This window comes from Cenococcum geophilum (assembly GCF_001692895.1).
Source record: "Cenococcum geophilum 1.58 unplaced genomic scaffold K441scaffold_57, whole genome shotgun sequence".
Classification (NCBI taxonomy): Eukaryota; Fungi; Ascomycota; class Dothideomycetes; order Gloniales; family Gloniaceae; genus Cenococcum; species Cenococcum geophilum.
Window position 1 is genome coordinate 517,999 of NW_027137615.1, and position 18,148 is coordinate 536,146.

At 45.1% G+C, this 18,148-nt stretch overlaps 4 protein-coding genes across 4 annotated transcripts; 2 read left to right on the plus strand and 2 right to left on the minus strand.

Annotated features, from left to right (window-relative positions):
• Positions 1–5,646: 5,646 nt before the first annotated feature.
• On the minus strand, positions 5,647–8,705 carry K441DRAFT_645066 (glycoside hydrolase family 92 protein). Its single transcript, XM_067646780.1, has 6 exons — positions 8,355–8,705; positions 8,265–8,297; positions 7,275–8,217; positions 6,876–7,224; positions 6,469–6,815; positions 5,647–6,394 (listed from the first exon to the last, which is right to left on the minus strand). Exons 1-6 carry the CDS (start codon positions 8,485–8,487, stop codon positions 5,698–5,700), a joined length of 2,502 nt encoding a protein of 833 aa, XP_067498819.1. The 5' UTR covers positions 8,488–8,705; the 3' UTR covers positions 5,647–5,697.
• Positions 8,706–12,809: 4,104 nt separating this feature from the next.
• On the plus strand, positions 12,810–14,346 carry K441DRAFT_645070 (short-chain dehydrogenase/reductase). The gene is made up of 3 exons (XM_067646781.1): positions 12,810–13,100; positions 13,186–13,464; positions 13,548–14,346. Exons 1-3 carry the CDS (start codon positions 13,022–13,024, stop codon positions 14,213–14,215), a joined length of 1,026 nt encoding a protein of 341 aa, XP_067498820.1. The 5' UTR covers positions 12,810–13,021; the 3' UTR covers positions 14,216–14,346.
• Positions 14,347–15,006: 660 nt separating this feature from the next.
• Positions 15,007–15,938, minus strand: K441DRAFT_681152 (SUR7-domain-containing protein; the record flags this gene model as incomplete). The annotated part of the gene is made up of 4 exons (XM_067651438.1): positions 15,007–15,277; positions 15,325–15,507; positions 15,556–15,853; positions 15,929–15,938. The coding sequence occupies 4 exons, from the start codon at positions 15,936–15,938 to the stop codon at positions 15,007–15,009; spliced, it is 762 nt and encodes a 253-aa protein (XP_067498821.1).
• Positions 15,939–16,530: 592 nt separating this feature from the next.
• K441DRAFT_584291 (uncharacterized protein) lies at positions 16,531–17,675 on the plus strand (the record flags this gene model as incomplete). Its single annotated transcript, XM_067644541.1, has 3 exons — positions 16,531–16,596; positions 16,667–17,218; positions 17,322–17,675. 3 exons carry the CDS (start codon positions 16,531–16,533, stop codon positions 17,673–17,675), a joined length of 972 nt encoding a protein of 323 aa, XP_067498822.1.
• Between the last annotated feature and the right edge of the window lie 473 nt (positions 17,676–18,148).

Consider the following 18,148-nt stretch of genomic DNA (forward strand, 5'->3'; position numbering starts at 1 on the left):
CTAATGCCCCCTGGGCCTATATATTGCTATGCTATATTTTATAAATAAGATTTAATTTCTTTTAGGTTTCTATACGTAGAAAGGGGCGGTATTTAATTTGGCCTTAGTATACTACTAGGTTGTTATAAACTATAGTTAATTAGAGCCTACTAATTAGACTATACCCGATTTATTTTAATATACTTTTACCACGCCTTTTATAATGCTTAAGAAAGGACTTACTATTTAAGGCGCTGCTGGAAAAAGATCTAGGACTAACACTTATACCTCGCCGCCTCTCGTATTAAATACTTATAATAACTTTAATAAGGGTACGCCCTGCTTAAAAGATCTATGTAAATTTAAGCATAGGTATAACAAATGCGGTGGCTAGCATTCAGCCTCTAGTAGGAAGTGTGCTTTATAGTAATCCCTAAGTCCTAAAGTAGAGGATTTGGACGATATCCTAGCAATTTATGGTGTTTTTATAGGCCGTAGCCGACTATTAACGGCCTCTGAGATTTAACTTTCGCGCCCTAATATAACGCCTTAATTTATCCCCTTTATCTAGACGAACCCTCTTATTAACTTGCTATTACTACTATAGATTTAGGCCTAAGCCGCGCTTCTAGCAGATTACCTAGGGTACCTCCTTTTAATTCTAGTTAGTATCCTTACTTTTGGATATAAGATCGGCTTTAATCTCTCCCTATAGGCACGTAGTTATAAGAACTAGATCTCTTATTTTAAAGACCCTAGTATTATTTCTTAGAAGATAGCTAAAGACCTAGTATTTAGCTATATTTAAGTTGCCTTATGTCCTATTATTACTTCCCCTTTAGGTCTAGTACCTAAAAGCAATAGCGGATGGCGGCGTATATATAATCTCTCTTCCCCTATAAAAGACTTAGTTAACTGTTATATTCTACCTAAGTTTAGCGCGCTTAAATACACTATAGTTAGCGCTATTCTTAAATATGTGTGTAAGGCCGGCCGCGGTTATATATTAATTAAGAGAGACTTAAAGGATACCTTTTGGAATATACTACTTTTAATTTAATTACGTCGCCTAATGGGCTTCTACTGGAGGGGTATTACGTATAAGGAATGCTGCTTATTATTTAGTCTTTAGACAGCGCCCTTTCTATTTAATTTATTCGCGGAGGGTTTATATTAGATACTCGCTGTAAAACTAGCCTTCCTAATTAAACACTATTTTAATAATTTTATCTTTATTATCTAAAACGCTACTAATGCCGTATATATGGCCTAAATGTATATTAAAGTTATAGACGAATTAGGAGTCCCTTAAAATAACTCTAAGGATATAGAGGGTACTAAAATTATTATATTAGGCTATACGATTAACACAGCGTTAATGGAAATCCGCCTTTCTAAGGAGAAGTAAGAGAAGGCGCTTATTTAGATTAATGCGGCGCTTTACTATAGCTCTCTCTCTCTTTACTAGGTATAGTAACTATCTAGCTAGCTCTTATAGAGCGCAGTAGTTATTTAACTTAGAAGGTTATATTCGCGGTTATTATGGACCTTTATAACAAATTAGCCTGTATATTTAAAGCGCTATATACTAAGGAGATTTAGTTTAGAAGTTAGAAACGACCTCTAATTATAAAGGGAGTCTCTAATTATCAGCAATGGGATACGTTTTTTAGATGACTTGCATTAAGATATATTCCATCTCTTTATAGATGCTTTATTATAGGTTGGTTACGGTAGGTTCTACTTTTATAAGTCTTCCAAATTAGACCACTGGCCTACATATTTAACCACCTTACTATAATGTAATGTATTTATAACACTCCCTCCTAATTACCAGGTAGAAGATTATATTAATTAAAAGGAGATGCACGTAATTGGTGAGGCTTTTACCTAATAGTTGCCGAACTAGAAAGGAGCCTCTGTCTCTATCTATATAGATAGCCTTATGGCTTTACAAGGCCTAGTTAAGACTATACTTAAAGGACTAGGCAACCTCTCCCTTTAAGCTATTATTTTAGCTGCCGTGTAATATAATATTAAGATTACTACTTCCTAGGTGCCTGGTGTTGATAACAGCCTAGCAGATACTCTCTTTTGGGGTTTAACCAATAAAATATCTCGCTTATACCTACACTGGAATACTTCCAACTTTATGCTTTGCTAATTATACTATTAGTCTACAAACCTGCCCCCTTCTTAGTACTGGACGGCTTTGCTAATATAATTGGCTCCTTCTTATTAGTTGCTATGCTACTATAGAGCGGCCTAGCACCCGAAATAAGAGCTAGGTACTTATCCGCGACAAATAGCTAGGAGGCCTTCTGCGCCTTATAATTAGTACAGCCGTACCCAGTCTAAAAGCCCCACTTAGGCGAGTAGATCGCACGGCGTGCCTTTAGGACGCCTACTATATAATAGGTCTCCCCCTTAATTTTGTCTAATTATATCTCTATACTACGGTTAAAGCATATAGACTTTAGATACTCTATTGTAGTATTTAATAATCTATTTATAAAACGCTTGCTTACTAGGGCTAGGTCCTTATTTCTATAGAAAAAGAAGGAAAAGCTACCAATTATACGGGATATCCTTGCTTAAATTGTTATAGGCTGTCGCTTAAAGTAGGATATTAATATTAATGCAGCCTTTACCGTTACTTTTGCAGGTTTCCTTTAGATGGGAGAAATTTCGTATATAGCCGCTGAACTCCGCTTAAAGGCCTTTATTTAAATAAAGGCTACTTACAGTAATGTTAGCATTATAAAGGACCAATTATTAATAGTTTTATACCTTAAATGGAGCAAGACAGATACCTTGCACTCTAGAGTAAAAATTTAAATCTTAGCACAGCTAGGGGACCCGCTGTGTGCAGTAGCGGTAATAGTTAGGCTTTAAAATTGGGATCCTTAGCTAGATTTGGCGCCCTTATTTGCTTTTAATACTAAGCCATTTATAAAGGGCTCTATTTAAGCGATCCTTTAAGCTAGACTACTTAACGCGGGAATACGGCCTAATAACTATACTAACCACTCCTTCTGATAAGGTGCTGCTTAATACACTAGGGATTACGGCTTCGCTAAAGCTTAGCTGGGCCTACTTAGGAGATAGAAATCTAATGCAGTTAAGCTATACTATAAGGATAGCGACGCAGCATTATTAAAGTTAAATGACTACTTTTAGCGCGGTATTCCACTATTAGTATATAGCGCTAAAGCCTAGCCTAGCTAACGTACCTTTCTGGAAGGTATGCTAAACTACCTTTCTTTTAATAGGCGTAGGCGCTTCGCTAGTGGGCATTTAGGGTCTTTGCTAGGCTTCTTATAGCTATCTAGTAACTTAAAATAGCCTATAAGCTATATAAATTAAGCCTCCTAGTAGCTAGCAAGTAGCTATACAAGACCCTAAATAGCCTACACCCCTATCTATTAAAAATCCTTTTAAAATAAGCTATATTTTACCTATGTGTAAGATAATAATAAGAGATAGATGTTATATATCTATATATTGCTTAGCACGAAGTATCTTCCATCTTCCATTGGATAGATTGTTTACTCTACTGTATTATTATTATCTTGCATACAACGTAATATTAGCCTATTTATTAATTACCCACCTACTGCCCCTTTTTTGTTTTACGCTGGAAACTATATACTTTAGCTTTATTGCAGCCCGTTGGGCTTACGGCTGGGCATTTAGGGTCTTCGCTAGGCTTCTTATAGCTATCTAGCAACTTAAAATGGCCTATAAGATATGCAAATTAAGCCTCCTAGTAGCTGGTAAGTAGCTATGCGAGACCCTGAATAGCCTGCACCCCCATCTATTAAAAATCCTTTTCAAAATGAGCCATATTTCGCCTATGTGTGAGATTACAACGAGAGATAGACTAACGGTTTAGACGTGTTATTATATCCTAGGATCACCATGAGATATACGTGACCTTTGTGGAATACGACGATGCATACGTCAAATATATAAGACCTAATAACCAGGCAGAGCTCTCACAGGCGCTCGCTTAGAATCCTTTCATGACTATGCACCAGTTTGGTCCATGGCCCTGTTCGAATGTTCCTTTAATGAAGAATCTCGGGCCTATCATACTGGGATTAACTATACAGCAAAGCCAGCAATGGGCTAAGGCTCCAAAACAGCTCCTAGACAGCTCATTCTAAATAGATGTCATTCCATCCACAAAACACAAATGTCTAAAATGCTCTTCACGGGATGTTTACAATGACATGAAATGCGTTTCTATTTTAGTAAGGAATTAGAGGATATGTAGATACTTATAGTTTTACTGCTCCTCAGCTTGCCTATTATGGGTTACTTAATAATTAACTTCTAATAACATGTAATATTAGTTTTAAAGGATTCTAGCAAGTTTAGGAGAACTATAATATAATAATTAAATCGCCTTAAAAGTTCTGGAAAATAAGCCGTAAAAACCACTTCTAAGTAATAAAATATATACTAGTACTAGGGCCTATCAGACTTGCTGATAAGCAAGCAAAACCCTGCTTGCTTACTTGCTTGTCTTGGCAGTAAGCAAGCAATCAAGCAAGAGGCCTCATTTTGGGCAATCAAGCAAGCAAAGAAAGCGCTTGCTTGCTTGCTTGTTTATTGCTTGTATATAGTTAATTTAGTAGTAGCGGTGGTTGATAGACCTTCAGCGTTTTTAGAGTTAATTTCTAATGGCCAAGGCAATGCAAATAGTGTAAACAAGTCCTTTTAGGCAACCGCTAAGCCTATTTAAAAACGTTTTTCCGCGCCGACCTAAAGTCTCGGGCAACTTACTTCTTCGATCCTCTACACCACGCCAAGATCGCGATATACGCGCTGCCTTTACCGCGTCTGCCTCATAAACTGCCTCCGAGNCGCGCGAACGAGCTTATTGATTGNTGGTGGAGGAGTTTAGTGNGCAATATACTGCTGCTGGGCGAAGCCATAGCGGATTTTCTATACAACTTCAGATTCTATACTGTCTTGGCAAGCAATTAACAAGCAAGCAAGCAAGCGGAGGACCTTCAAATCGGGCAATCAAGCAAGTAGAGGGGTGTTTTGCTTGCTTGCTTGCTTATCAGCAAGTCTGGGGCCTATATTTAACCTATTTACTATAAATTACCCTAACGTATAGGTAGCGGATTAGATATGGAAAATCAAGACGTTGCGTAAAGAAGAGAAGAGAATACAGGAATCTTGTAGTTAAATAGTCAAGGGTCTTGGCGGCAGATGCGTGTGCACATGCGCATGCGGTTTTAATACTTTTGATATTCTTCGACAGAACTTGGCAGAATTTAATCGAACCGGCAGAATTTGGCAGCGTTTGATCAAAGCGTCGGTTTTCGTATGTCGAGTGTTTTACCGAGACACCCTCGCTGTAACAGGGCTGGTCCCGTTACAGATAGCTATAGAGGAGGTAGAGGAGAAAGAGACTAAAATAAGGGCAAAGGAGCCAAAATTAAAGCCTTACAAGGTGCTGGATGGAAAGGCCAAGGCCGATATATTAAATAGCAGGTAGGGGTAAATGATTAATTTGATTTGGCTGGGTATAGATAGCTTCTAAAGTGGTAGTGACCGATTTGGTGAGGTTGCCGAGTTCAGGGGTAGCCGAGTTCTAGGGGTCCGAGCTTATTAACTGAGAGAAGAATATAAAATAAAAATTTATATCTAAATACCTAAATTCTTTCTGTTAGCTTCCATTAGTTGTTCACTTCCCCACTTTCACCTAAAAAGCCCCGCCCTATTTTCCTCACCCCAATACCCCCTCACCTCCCTCCCCAATCCAGCACTCGCCCTCTCCCATCTCCTTGCCCGGCCCCCAAACCTTGTCGAATTAAACCCCTCATAGCTCCCTAAACTCGGCGGCAAATCCTGAACCATAGTCCCCCACGAGCTCTCATTCTTCCCCAGCGTCAATACCAGCTCCTTACCGTCCGTAAAGAACGAGTGGTCAATCCAATTCTTCGTATACGGCTTCCCATCCAGCGTTGCGCTCTGTATATATATCGCCTTGTAGCTCGGATCAAAATTCACGTTGCGGATCACGGCTGTTTTGTTGGTGATGGGGCTGGTGATGCTCACGCTTTCGAAGAACGGCGGGATGATGAGGTAGACGTTTTGCCCCGGGTTCGGGAACAGCCCCATCATGGAGAAGGCGACGAAGGAGCCCATGGCACCGCTGTCATCGTTGCCGGGCAGGCCTGCCGTCGTGGGCGAGAAGAAGGCTGGAATGTAGAAGTGGGAGCGCAGCGCCGAGAGGGCTGGGCGCCCTGCGTAGTGGTACTGGAATACGGTGAGGAAGGCTGGCTCGTTACCTATGTAGGTGACGTTGTGGTCGTGGAGGTAGTTGAGGCGTGAGACGAAGGCTGATGGCCCACCGAGGGTTGTTATTAGGGTGGCTTGGTCGTGGGGGACGAAACTGGGTTGGCGGTGTTAGATATGTAATAGACGACATGATTCTCATGGGAATTCATGAAATACAGGCTGCCTTACAATGAGTACTCCCAGATACTGCTCTCAAATGTCTCGGAACCTGTATTCTGAAGCGAGCAGATGCTGTTGGGATCATAATCGATGTTGCTGCATTTTAATGGATCCTGAAAGCCCCATGTACCGTTCAAATACCGAGGTTGGAAGAAACCCACGTAACCTGTGTTAGAGCCTTTATAGAAGGATTTTTGGTCGTCTTTGAAAAGATTCTGCCAATTTCCGCTCCGAGCCTGATATTTTTCGACGTCCGCATCTTTTCCACCAAGTCCAGCTGCGATTTGAGAGACAGCGAAGTCGTTGTAGCTGTATTCGAGTGTTCGGGATAGACTCCTAGTCATAGTGCCAAATCCCTAAGATTGATTCAAGTTAACTAAATCGAGAAGACTGGCAGGTATCTTTGAAAAACATACTTTGTAGTCAAAATCTTGAACAGGTATATATCCGAGGGACTTCCAGCTATCAAGTCCGCCACGTCCTTCATTCGACCAGTCATACGGTTCGACTTCAGCATCCTTAACCACCGCAGCATATCCAAGATCCCAATCAATACCGTCGGAGAGTCCTTTGATGAAAGCATCTGCAAGAACGTTGTCTGCATTTGAGCCACCTTGCGTATAGCCCTTGCAGAGCGACATTCGACAATCCGGCAGCCATCCAACGTGTTCGTACGTGTCAATGAGCGAACGAATCATTTTAGTGGCAGTTGCAGGGTCCAAAATTGTAAGGAAGGGAATTTGAGATCTAAATAAATCCCAAATGCTAGAACGGAGGGTCAGAATATGTTATAAAGCTAAGAATGGACAACGTACCAATAAAAAGAGTCAAAGTATGGCTCATTACTTGACCACAATGGATTCTCCCCTGTATAGTCCTGCGGGTTGACCATCGTTCTGTATATTCCACTATAAAAGTTGGTGATTAAAGAGGAATCCACGCCGGTAGTTGACACTTTCACTGGACTTAGCTTGTCTCTCCAAGCATCCTCTGAAGCAGTATGTATGGCGTCAAAGTCGAAATCAGGGATCTCAGCTTCTGCACTGTTACATGCTTGATCACTGCTTATAAGACTGACAGCTATCCTGGCGAGTATCGGATTGTCTCCAGGAGAGTTGAAACGAACGAACCCACCTCCTGGAAGAGGGTAATTATTAATAGAGCGAGAGATTTTAAGCTCCGTCACGTCGGCGCTAGCACGGTTGTTGACAAATATCCCATTATCACGAATTTCGGCGCCGTGGAAGTCTGCACAGAAATAGGCAATGTAGTCTCTAGATCCAAAGCTAGGCAAGAAACGAGCACTTCCACTCATTCTCCCTGTATTAGCATTAACGGAGATAGTAGCATTGTCTTGGCGTGAGTCTGATAGGTCCGTCAAATCTAGCAGGACCAAGGGACTGGAAGCATTTCCAGCGGCATCTGTGGTAGGAAACTTGAATCGAAATAAGGAAGTATGTTGAGCAGTAGTCATTTCGACCGCAACTCCACTGGCGAGTGTGAGTCCAAAATACCCTGGCGAAGCTTTTACTGAATTATTAAGGAAATGAATCTTTCTGGCTTTCTTTGGATAAATGCAGCCGTCTACATCATCTCCAGCACAACTTGTGTACGGGAACAAGGCGAAGTTTCCTAGTGACGGGTTTCCGCCAGTGCCAGAGTCATGCATCGATGAGAATCCAGTAACATTACCACCTTCTGTCGTAAAGCCACCCTGATTACTCGGTGAATCTACATCCGCGACTGCCTTGGCCATTCCTTGAAAACTTCAGCGCCTAGTTGCCAGATGGGTCCTTGGCTCATACCATATGGAAGTGTGGCGCCAGCGAAAACATTCCCTATAGAAACTAGTTAGTTTTGCTCCCACTATTTAAGCCCATCTAAGATCTATATACCTCCGTTGGCGCTTCCAATCAATTGATCAACATATTGCAGAGGATTATATGTAGAGTTGGTTGAATTTTCGGCTAATACGACAGTCCCAACAAGTTGTACGAAGAAAATAATGGAAATACGTATCGATGCCATATTTGCAAGCAGATCCGGGGAAAGGAAAATAAAATACTCGGATCCTCAAGCAAACCATGAAGAGGTAAGTGGTGTTCTTGAACATTTTAAAACAGCCCTGCAGGTACCCGGGCAGAGTAGCACGGGCTGCACTCACGCGGGGAAGATAGGAATCCCATTTGCAGGGAATGCCGATCATCAGGTAACATCGCGTTTATTGGAAAGGAAGGTGGGATGGCACTCACGGCAAAGTACATCATTAGGAAGTGCTTGGTTGACACCACTCAGATCCTGCAATTCCCTCATCAAATTAAAATTGGACGGCTTGTGATGCTGGGGGCCTGGACAAAATAAGCTATGACTAGCCAGGGTAAAGCTTAGCGACCGTTGATCTTCATATGAAATCGATGCTGTAGAACACTCGCACTGTAGTTATCCGACTCCATGCTGTGAAAGCGGATGATGCGGAGCTTATCGTAAGTTACTATTTACTCAGAGGCCAACTGTTGTCAGCCAATATTCCGAGAAAAAGGAGCCATAAAGCAGCTTTCTATTTGACGCAGAAAGATAGTCAATGCTGGTCTTGATAAAAAGTATTATTATTGATGGAGGCTAGTTGCCTTTTTAAACCGAGTGGCTCTCCTTGTAAGTTTATTGCGGAATGCAGTGAGCGGAGGGGAACGTATCGATCTGGAGTAGGGAAACCGGTGGCTTAACACACTTGCATAACCGTTCACGACACCCAACACACAAAGAGAAAGGGATGATTGGTATCGGGAAAGCAGGTTGAAATAGCGTTGAGCTGCAGACTCGGCGTTCGGTTGTGGCGCATTTTCGCATCTTTTGAGCTGAAGCTGTTACAGGCATTCTCGTATTCCCAGAATTCACCACAGTGACCGCATTAAAACCTAGTGTGTATATCGAACGAACAGACTTGAATTGGAACCGTTGGTATATCGTACAGCTAATAAAACACAGGAAAGTGGAATGCCCTGCAGGTATTCGACAAAATTCTATCTTAACCATAACAAGGCTCCTCCGAAGGTGCGATTCGGAAAGCGAAGCTTCAAAACAAAATAGCCGACGAGTGACCAGCATCGCTGACCGCCTAAGCAGCGCAAGCAGTAGCTGGCACAGAAATCATCGTTAAAAATCCTCCAACACCAACAAATATCCACCCAAAAAGTCACACGGGACTCCTGAAAGCCAAGGAAGGAAATACTTTTCGTGGCACGTGTCCCGGAGGAAGGCGGGACGAAGGAGAGGTCTTGTTTTCGTAAACCGAATCGACGCCTGCGTTGCTTCGTGGTTGGTTTGCATTATAGAATTCGACTCTTGATGAACAGGAAGGACTGTGGGTCTGCCATAGGCCCAGGCAGAAGGCGTGCGGTCTGCACACGCAATCCCGAAACTCGCATTTAAATTTTGAATGAATCATGCGGAGCCTGGCCTTTCGAGATCGTTAGTAGAGCCGGGCATCATGGATATTTGTCGTAACTCACTTTTTGCCAACGTCGATGAGTCCAGATTGTCCAATTTTTCCGACGCTGCAGGCGGGAATGGTGCTGAAGACCGCAACTTGGTTGAGCAAGCTCCGGAAATGACTTCAATGTTGTTATTGAAGTAGTGGATTGATAGTATAATCTTGTGCACTTCCGATACGTGTTGCGATGTAGCGGAAGCCAATGCACCGTCTCCCATACTCCAAACTTGACCCTTGGGCCGGTTTTTCCGCGGGTCTCCCATGGCTAACTACTGAGATCTAGTAGTCGGAGAGGGTGTAGTACAGTGAAGCGTAAATGATGGAGAGAAGGACGTGTAGCATGAAAACAAAGAAGTAGTCTCCCTTAAGTTGTAGAGCGGCCATTATTGGCAGTTGGTTGTTGATTCGTTGAAGAATACAAGTGATTTATTGAAGATAGTTGAAGGAGTGTGTAAAGGACTGTTGATAGTTCTTGAGTGGCTTGCTGATGAGGGGCTGCAACTCTGTACAGACTGCTTTATTTATATCCGCCGTTCAAGGCGGGCGATCGGAACGCGAGCGACAAGACCCCGATAAGAGTGTAGTCCGAGGAGAGACTAGTGTTGCAGGGACGCCTTGACCCGCCGTGTAGCATGGTTGGAGGGTCCGGCTGACACTTGCGCATTGACAACGAGATGGCCTCTAATGATGACGATAAGTTTACGACGATCTACAGAAGGCTCTACAGGATGGTCCTCAAGCTCAGTCCTTAGAGTTACTACCGCATTGCTGTCTTGGAGATGCAAGAGCAATCCGTAAACTCAACCGATGGTGAGTCCAATTTACACCGTCAATTCAAGCTATTTCACGAAGCCCGAGTTTTCTTTCACAGTACCAAGCCAGCTTATTGGAGGTGGTCCCGCTGCTAAATTTGACTGTGAGAGACCTCAGTCACAGCATGGCTAACAGGACTTAGAGCTTAAGCCGTGCGCCGCAGCACACTAAAGTTGTCCGTAGAACTGTGGGTGTAATGGCGGTACTGATCTGCTGAACATCTTCCTAGAACAGTCAAGGCGCACTTCTAAAGATTCTCTATGCCACTTTTTAAGAAACCTTATTTCGCCGTTAGAAGCGCACGTTGGCGATGTTTCAGGAAAGCGATTCGTCGTCACTGATCTGAAGGCAAGTGCTAGTGTGTGAAGGCTGGAAGAGGCGGAAACCCTATGCTACAACGGAGTCCGTAAGCTATCAGGTGCATGGTAATCTGAAGTCCGCGACAGGGGTAATCGAGCCTCAAGCATTTCCGGAACTGGATAATAACATTTTTCCGGCCTGGTATCTGCTATTCTATGCGAACAAAAAAATATCCCCGATTTAAGGTTAAGCTGACATGATCCGTACCGATCGATCGGAAATGCCAAGATGCTGTAATGCCGATAACGGACTTACACCAAACATTCTTCCTCAACCGACGAATCAAATCCACTCAGCGGCTCTGATCAATGCTACGACTACTTCAGCTGGGGCTGAACTTTGGTGATACATCACTGCAAATCGTGTTTTTGGTGGGTTTAGAAATATACCTTTCATTATGTTGCTAACACTTATACTGTTGATCTAACTTTTGGGCCCCGTACTCGCCCTGTGGCGCCGCTTGGAAAAATCGTGGAACATAGCTCCGCAGCTTACCTGGCTAGGTAGGAAATCTTGGGGCAAGAACGCCAAGGCAGGTACAACGCCTGGAAGAATTTCGATGACTTGCTTTACGATCGGCGCCACGGAAGCGGTAGACAACCGCAAGAGCTAGCGAATTTCAAGAAGGTGGAGGTTCGTAGACAGTGTCCAAGGGCGGGCGCATCATGCAAAAAAGCGGAGTCCGCTATCGATCTAAAGCATTTTAAAATCTGACTACATGCCCACACGTGGTAGAAGCGAGGACGGGACCAAGCCATGCGCAGGAATGGCACATCGGCGGTTCTGGGATCCAGTCACATAAGGTGACCTTGTTGACAGGGATTTCGAAAGAGAGATAAACAGCAATCGCGAGGGATGTTTGGATTATAGAAGTAGCATAAGTTGCCATCTCTTCCGGACTCAGCCTTATGCTTGAGAACCGAAATGCCAGGCCAGAATTTCCCATAAAGTTAATATAGTACAACGACCTGTGTTTGACTCGTATTGAGCTTACTGAAATTCTTAGAAACAACTCGGCTACGCTATAGCGACCTACATAGCATTTCGATCTTACTGACATTGGATCCGTATGAATTATTTTCTTGATATTCCGCCTCCACTCATACCAGCAGTAAGCTCTATCATCGTCCGTGCGTTTGTGAGGTGCTCAAGAAATTCGGAGCGTAACCCGAAGCTCCTGGTCATAGTCTTCTTATATCTCTTCGCGGTTCCGTAAGAATGGATGAATGTTCCGCTGACAACCGAAGCCTCTTAATGAGAAAAGGATGTTCTAAGACCTTGGCATATCGAAGTCTTGTTATATGCTGGACGAAATGCTCCCGCCACTAACCTGACGTGTATTTTTTGCGTCTATATATCATCAGCAATCTGAGAGGAAGTCTGAACATGTTGCCTTGTTCTTTCTTGAGCAAGCTCATTTGATAGAATTTTTCTCATATATTCAGCTATATGATAGCAATAACATATAAGAGAGGGTAACTCTTTTTGATGTTGAGATCTTAGGTAAACAACCGCCAAGGATCAGGCTTAGGTAGCCAGTTTAAAGTCAGACTGCCGCTAAACCCAAACGGGACCAAAGCTCCCTCTCAAACGTCACCTTGGAATCTAGCACCGCCCGTCCAAACCAAACATACCTATTGCTTAGTGCCACTACTGCCTTTGACCTACCTAAGTGTCTTGTATACCAATTTTCATGGCTCAAACTATTTACTCCTCGTATACGCTTGCGTGTTACCCTTGGCTCTGGTCTGGGGTTACGCGGCGCGGACGAATCGCGCACGAGGGAAACTGGTATATCTGATAGGCAGCGCTCATTTCCTTTCTCAAAATTCTCTAGCAAAACTGCGGCATTTGAAGTGGTCCTTGTATACTTGAAAACAATAGGAATTCAGCTGTTCAATGATGGTGTCTCTACAAACAGTCCGCGTGAATAACTCAGCACTCAAAGATCTCGGCCCTGGACTTGTTGCCGTGTTCGGTGTGTATTTATTTTCAGCCTGGACAGAGCTCTACAAGAACATATAAAAATCTACAACTAGCAGAAACTGACCGTGAGTTTGCAGTCGGCGGAACAAGCGGGATTGGCGAAACTTCTGCTCGGGAATTTGTGAGGAATACCACTCAACCTCGAGTGTACCTTGTTGGCCGGAGCCCAGAGCAGGCCTCTCGGATTATCCAGGAGCTTGTAAAACTGAATCCGGAGGGCAAAGTCAGCTTCGTCAAGAGTGACCTATCACTCCTACGGAATGTCGATGTCGCGTGCAAGGAGATTCAAGCAAAAGAAGACAAAGTCAACCTGCTCTTCATGACCCCAGGCTACGTAACCGGGAAAGGCCGAGATGGTATTTCAAGCCCCTCATCCCAAAGTCATTTCATTTACCCCACAACATCTCCTATCCCATCCCAAACTAACAACCGACCCCAGAAACCCCCGAAGGCCTCGACCGCAAATTCAGCCTGCACTACTACGCGCGCATGCGCTTCATCCACAACCTCCTCCCGCAACTAACCGCCGCGCAGTCTACGTCCCTCAGCCGCGTCGTCTCCGTGCTCTCCTCCGGCTCTGAAACGACATTGAACTTCGACGACCTGTCCCTGAAAACGCACTTCAGCCTCGCCAACTGCGCCGCCCACGCCTGCACCATGAACTCGCTCGCTGCCGAGGAGCTCGCCGCCCAGCACCCCGGCACCGCCTTCGTACACGCCTCCCCGGGCATCGTGAAGAGCGGCGCGGCGCGCGGCGCGGGGCCGGTGCTATTTCCGCTGCTGAGTATGCTGACGGTGCTGCTGAGGCCGTGGATGGTGCCGGTGGGCGAGAGCGGCGAGCGGCATCTGTATGCGGCGACGAGCGCGACGTTTCCACCCAGGGCGGACGGGCTGGATCGCGCGAGGTTGGGGGAAGGGCAGAGTGTGGCGGTTGGGAGTACGGGCGAGAGCGGTAGTGGGGCGTATTTGCTGGGTTGGAATGGCGAGCCGTGTGGGAAGGAGAACATGATGCGGGAGCATCGGGAGCAGGGGAATATGAAGAGGGTGTGGGATCATACGATGGAGGTGTTTGAGAAGATTTGCGGGACGGAAGGCGGGAAGTATTAGGGGTTCTTTGTATTGTTTTTGTTCGGCTTGGGTTGGTCGATATCCCGGTGCTGTGTCTAGAGAGGTGTGTTAGAGCCTCTTGATGCGTGTAAGGTGTTTCAATTAATCATCTGTCTATAGTGAAATACCCCTCTCTTTCTATCATATGCGTACGCTCCTGCTTCTTAGATGGAGACCTTCCGCTTAGGGCTATCCTCTGCGCCGTTGAGGTGCACACTTAGGTTTTCGTGTCTGGGTTTGAAGTATTTTGGATGCTCATCCCTATCCTATTTGGCGTGGGAAGAGCTAGACGAATGGACCCTCACCTGTTCGCCCTTCTTAACTATGCGCGATGCCATAACTCTTTTTGTTCAACAATATTCATCGGTTCAAATAAGATCGATGGCTTGGGGAGCATTGAAGGAATCAGCGAACCAAGCATGAACAACTTCTACTATTCGTACATACACGCATCTCCATGCCAACGCCTCAGAGCAAGCTGTTGAGAGCGCCCAGTCTAAAAGTTGCAATATTTGCTCATCTGATCATTACATATGTAAATGTGTAATAACACATAGCAGAGTATCAACAGGAATTCTTTTAGAAACAAGGACGAGAACGACAGTTTCCCAACTCTAAAGTAAACTATACGAATGAAAACCAGTCTGAATATTATGGTGTGCCCAACTCCTTGACTAATCGATGGATATCGTTTCTCATCATGTCGTAGTCGTAAGCTGGGCTTCGTTCTTGCTTCACATTTGGCCTCCCGCCAGCCTAGGGAGCGCTTTTTCGTGGATCTGGCAGTTAGTTTACGCGTAGTCGTCCTTAACACGGCGCTGAGACTCAGTGTCGAGGAAGCTGCCTCGGCTGCGGGTGGAGCGGGTGGACTTCCTGCGGCCAAAAAACGACTGGTTGGTCGTCCTGGTGTGGTCCCGGCCCACAGCGCCACCGCAGCAGAAGAGAACGCTAGAAATCAGGAAGCAGGTCATAGCAGTCCATGTGAAGGCGTAGGCTTTGACTCCCAGCTTCGCGGAGTGACCGCCGCTTCGGAATGCATTGCGTCCTTCGACAGTCCATGCCCTGTGACCGTTAGTGTGTAACTGGTGGTACATTGGAAGTGGACTTACGTCATCAATGCTGCTGCAAGAGTTTGGAAAAAAAGGGCAACGCCGGTCGTGAGGCCGGAAAGGTATCCACCGAGTCTGCTACAAAGCGCGAGCAGGCCGGTGAAAAGAGCAATTACGGAGAAAAAGAGAGCGATGATGTAAAATGCGAACATAAATCGGGACATATAGTAATAGTGATGCGTCCTAGAAAACCATTAGATCCGCATTAATTGATATGAATTGGAGACATACCCGATAAACTGCTGCGGCATATTTGTTTCTGTGTGGAAGTTCCGGGGTGGATCAAAGGGTAGAGCAGGAACTGGAGCACCGCAATTTGCGTTTCGACCATTCGAATCCACACCGCAGATGGCAAAGAATGTCCATCTTGATGGGTTTCGTGCATTTGGTATGTTTCCTATATTACTAGCCTCCAGAAAGTATGTTTGATTCTCGGGATTGCTGTTCACACCACCAGAGAGAATTACGAGGAACTGGAGCAGAATGCCACCAGCGAGAATTATGAGGGACGAAAGTCCTAGTATAGGTCCTGGAGTAAAGTTAGAGGTAGGGAAAAGGCTAGAAGCGCTAGGTAGAAGCACTAGCTGGCAGGTAATTGACGTACGAACAGCCATTACAGTAAGGAGGGCTTCCTAGGGCAAGGTGATAGCACAACAAGGACGGTGGGAGATCGCTGCTATAGACAGGTAAGTCGATAACGATGTTGAAACAGTGCAAATACAAGCGCCAAATAGGGCGGAGGATAATGCATACCTTGAGGGGAGGATGAAACGTTGGTTTGTGTCGCGAGACAGGATTTCTAGCTTATTTATGAATGGCATGCTGGCCGTTTCGGCTGGTAGGTGACGTATGAACAAAGGTTATTTGCACGCGTTACTCCTCGGGCCATAACGTCACAGCACATATCAAGCGATTTCAACAGTAGAAATATTGAGATTTATCGTAGGTGTTGCAACTGTCTTGCGATTGTGTAGAAGCCCGCTTGGAGAGCTTCCTTAGGTGCTTTGCTAATATGCAGAAGACTGTGAAGTCATGCGTAGAGGAGTATGATGACGCTGCAGGAAAAGCTGCAAGGATTCGGGCGATCCTCGGTTACTGCCGAGCTTCTTTAGGGATCAAGCCACGCCGAAGCTTTCACCACCACACGCGTGCCGGCCTGGTCTATACGCACACGGCCATTTTAGTCGACATTCCCTCTTCTTCACAATGTCTACAGCAGTTTGGCCCCCCATCTCATCCGAGGAGTTAGCTAGAGAAGAAGGCGCTTCCCAAGTACGACTTATCCACCACTGTAATTCGGTCTATCCCTCCAGGGCTCCTTATCTGACCCTTTCTCACATAGGCGCGGGAGCTGGAATGGCTTCTAACGCAGCTCCAAGAAACTCTTAAATCGCTCAAAGAGTGCCTGGAAGAGTGTGCAGCTCTTCTGGCACCAAGAAGTGAAAATGCCTCCATTCTCGTCCTATCCTCATTACGATCCGAGAGTCTCAAAGGCCTCGTTACGCGTGTAGGCACAAGGATAGTAAAAGGCGTACGAACAACGTGGCTTAGACATGCTGTGAAGATCATCCCTCTAACTAGTGGCTTACAGAACATTAAACTCCGGCTAACAAGCCTCCCACCTCCAAGAGGCTCACCATACTACGAACTCACCATATCGTCTGCCCCACAAGCACCCACACTGGCGATTGAACAATTGACCTTTGTGCGGACACTCATCAATGCATGCTTGGATGTGATAGATGTGACTACCTGGACAGGTGATGCAAAGAATGCCAACTTCATTGCCGGACAATTTCAGTTGCTGTTTGATAATATCCAAGAAGCCAAAAATGCCCTCAAAGGGTATTCAGACGTTCGACGTCCATGGTGGGAAGACGCCATAGACGAGCAGGTATGTATATATCACGAGGATCTTCTAGCGCAACGATACATTGGTTGCAACTCTAGCAGCCATTTCTGTTCGGTAATTTGTAGCACTAATCGTAACATGACAGATTTTTGATCCACCATTACCGCACAACGTATCGTTTCACCTCTCAATATTTGATGCTGCTCTCCGCCTCGAACTACGTACCCTAGAAATCCACAACTCGGCTGAGGAGTCACACTCTGGCTTCAGTATTCGTAACACACTTGCGGTAGCCTTGGGAGGTGCTCGGCCCCCTACCCATGATGAAGCGGACCGCACGTTTACATACAAAGGACAAGAAGTTCGTGTGAAGGAGAAGATCACGGTTGAGAGTCAAGATCCAAGCTTGATCTCCACAATGTCCAAACTCAGTGCTCTGGAACACCACGTCGCATTGAGTCGCAAAGCTCTAAGTATTGTAATGGGTAAAGACGAGTAAGGCCGAAGTCTAGTCTCGAAAGTAAAGGTCTATCTGAAGAGATATCGTGCCTTTCTCTTTTCTTCTATTGGTTCGCCAGAGACTTGGTACGTCGCGATCCCTTCAGATAAGGTTCGAATTAGGCAACACAGAATGCAAAACACTGATGGAGCAGCAACATAAGAGTTCCATTATTATCTCCACGGAGAAGGATCGTCGTGCTTCTTCCTTGGCCGGTCATTTCTCCGCGGCCAAGCCGGCCCGATATAGTCTAGCGCTATTGGGGCTATCGATAAGGCATAACAAAAGACGCAAAATTTCCGCTTGACCATCTCCGCTTGACCACTCTTATTTCTTCTTCCTGACTGATCTCCATGTCTTGTACGCTTCTAAAAACCTCCGCTCTCTTCTGCTTCTTTATCTCCTCCAACTTATACCCTCCTTTTGTACAGAGAGACTTGGGATAGCTTATATACCCCTCGTCTCCCCGAGAC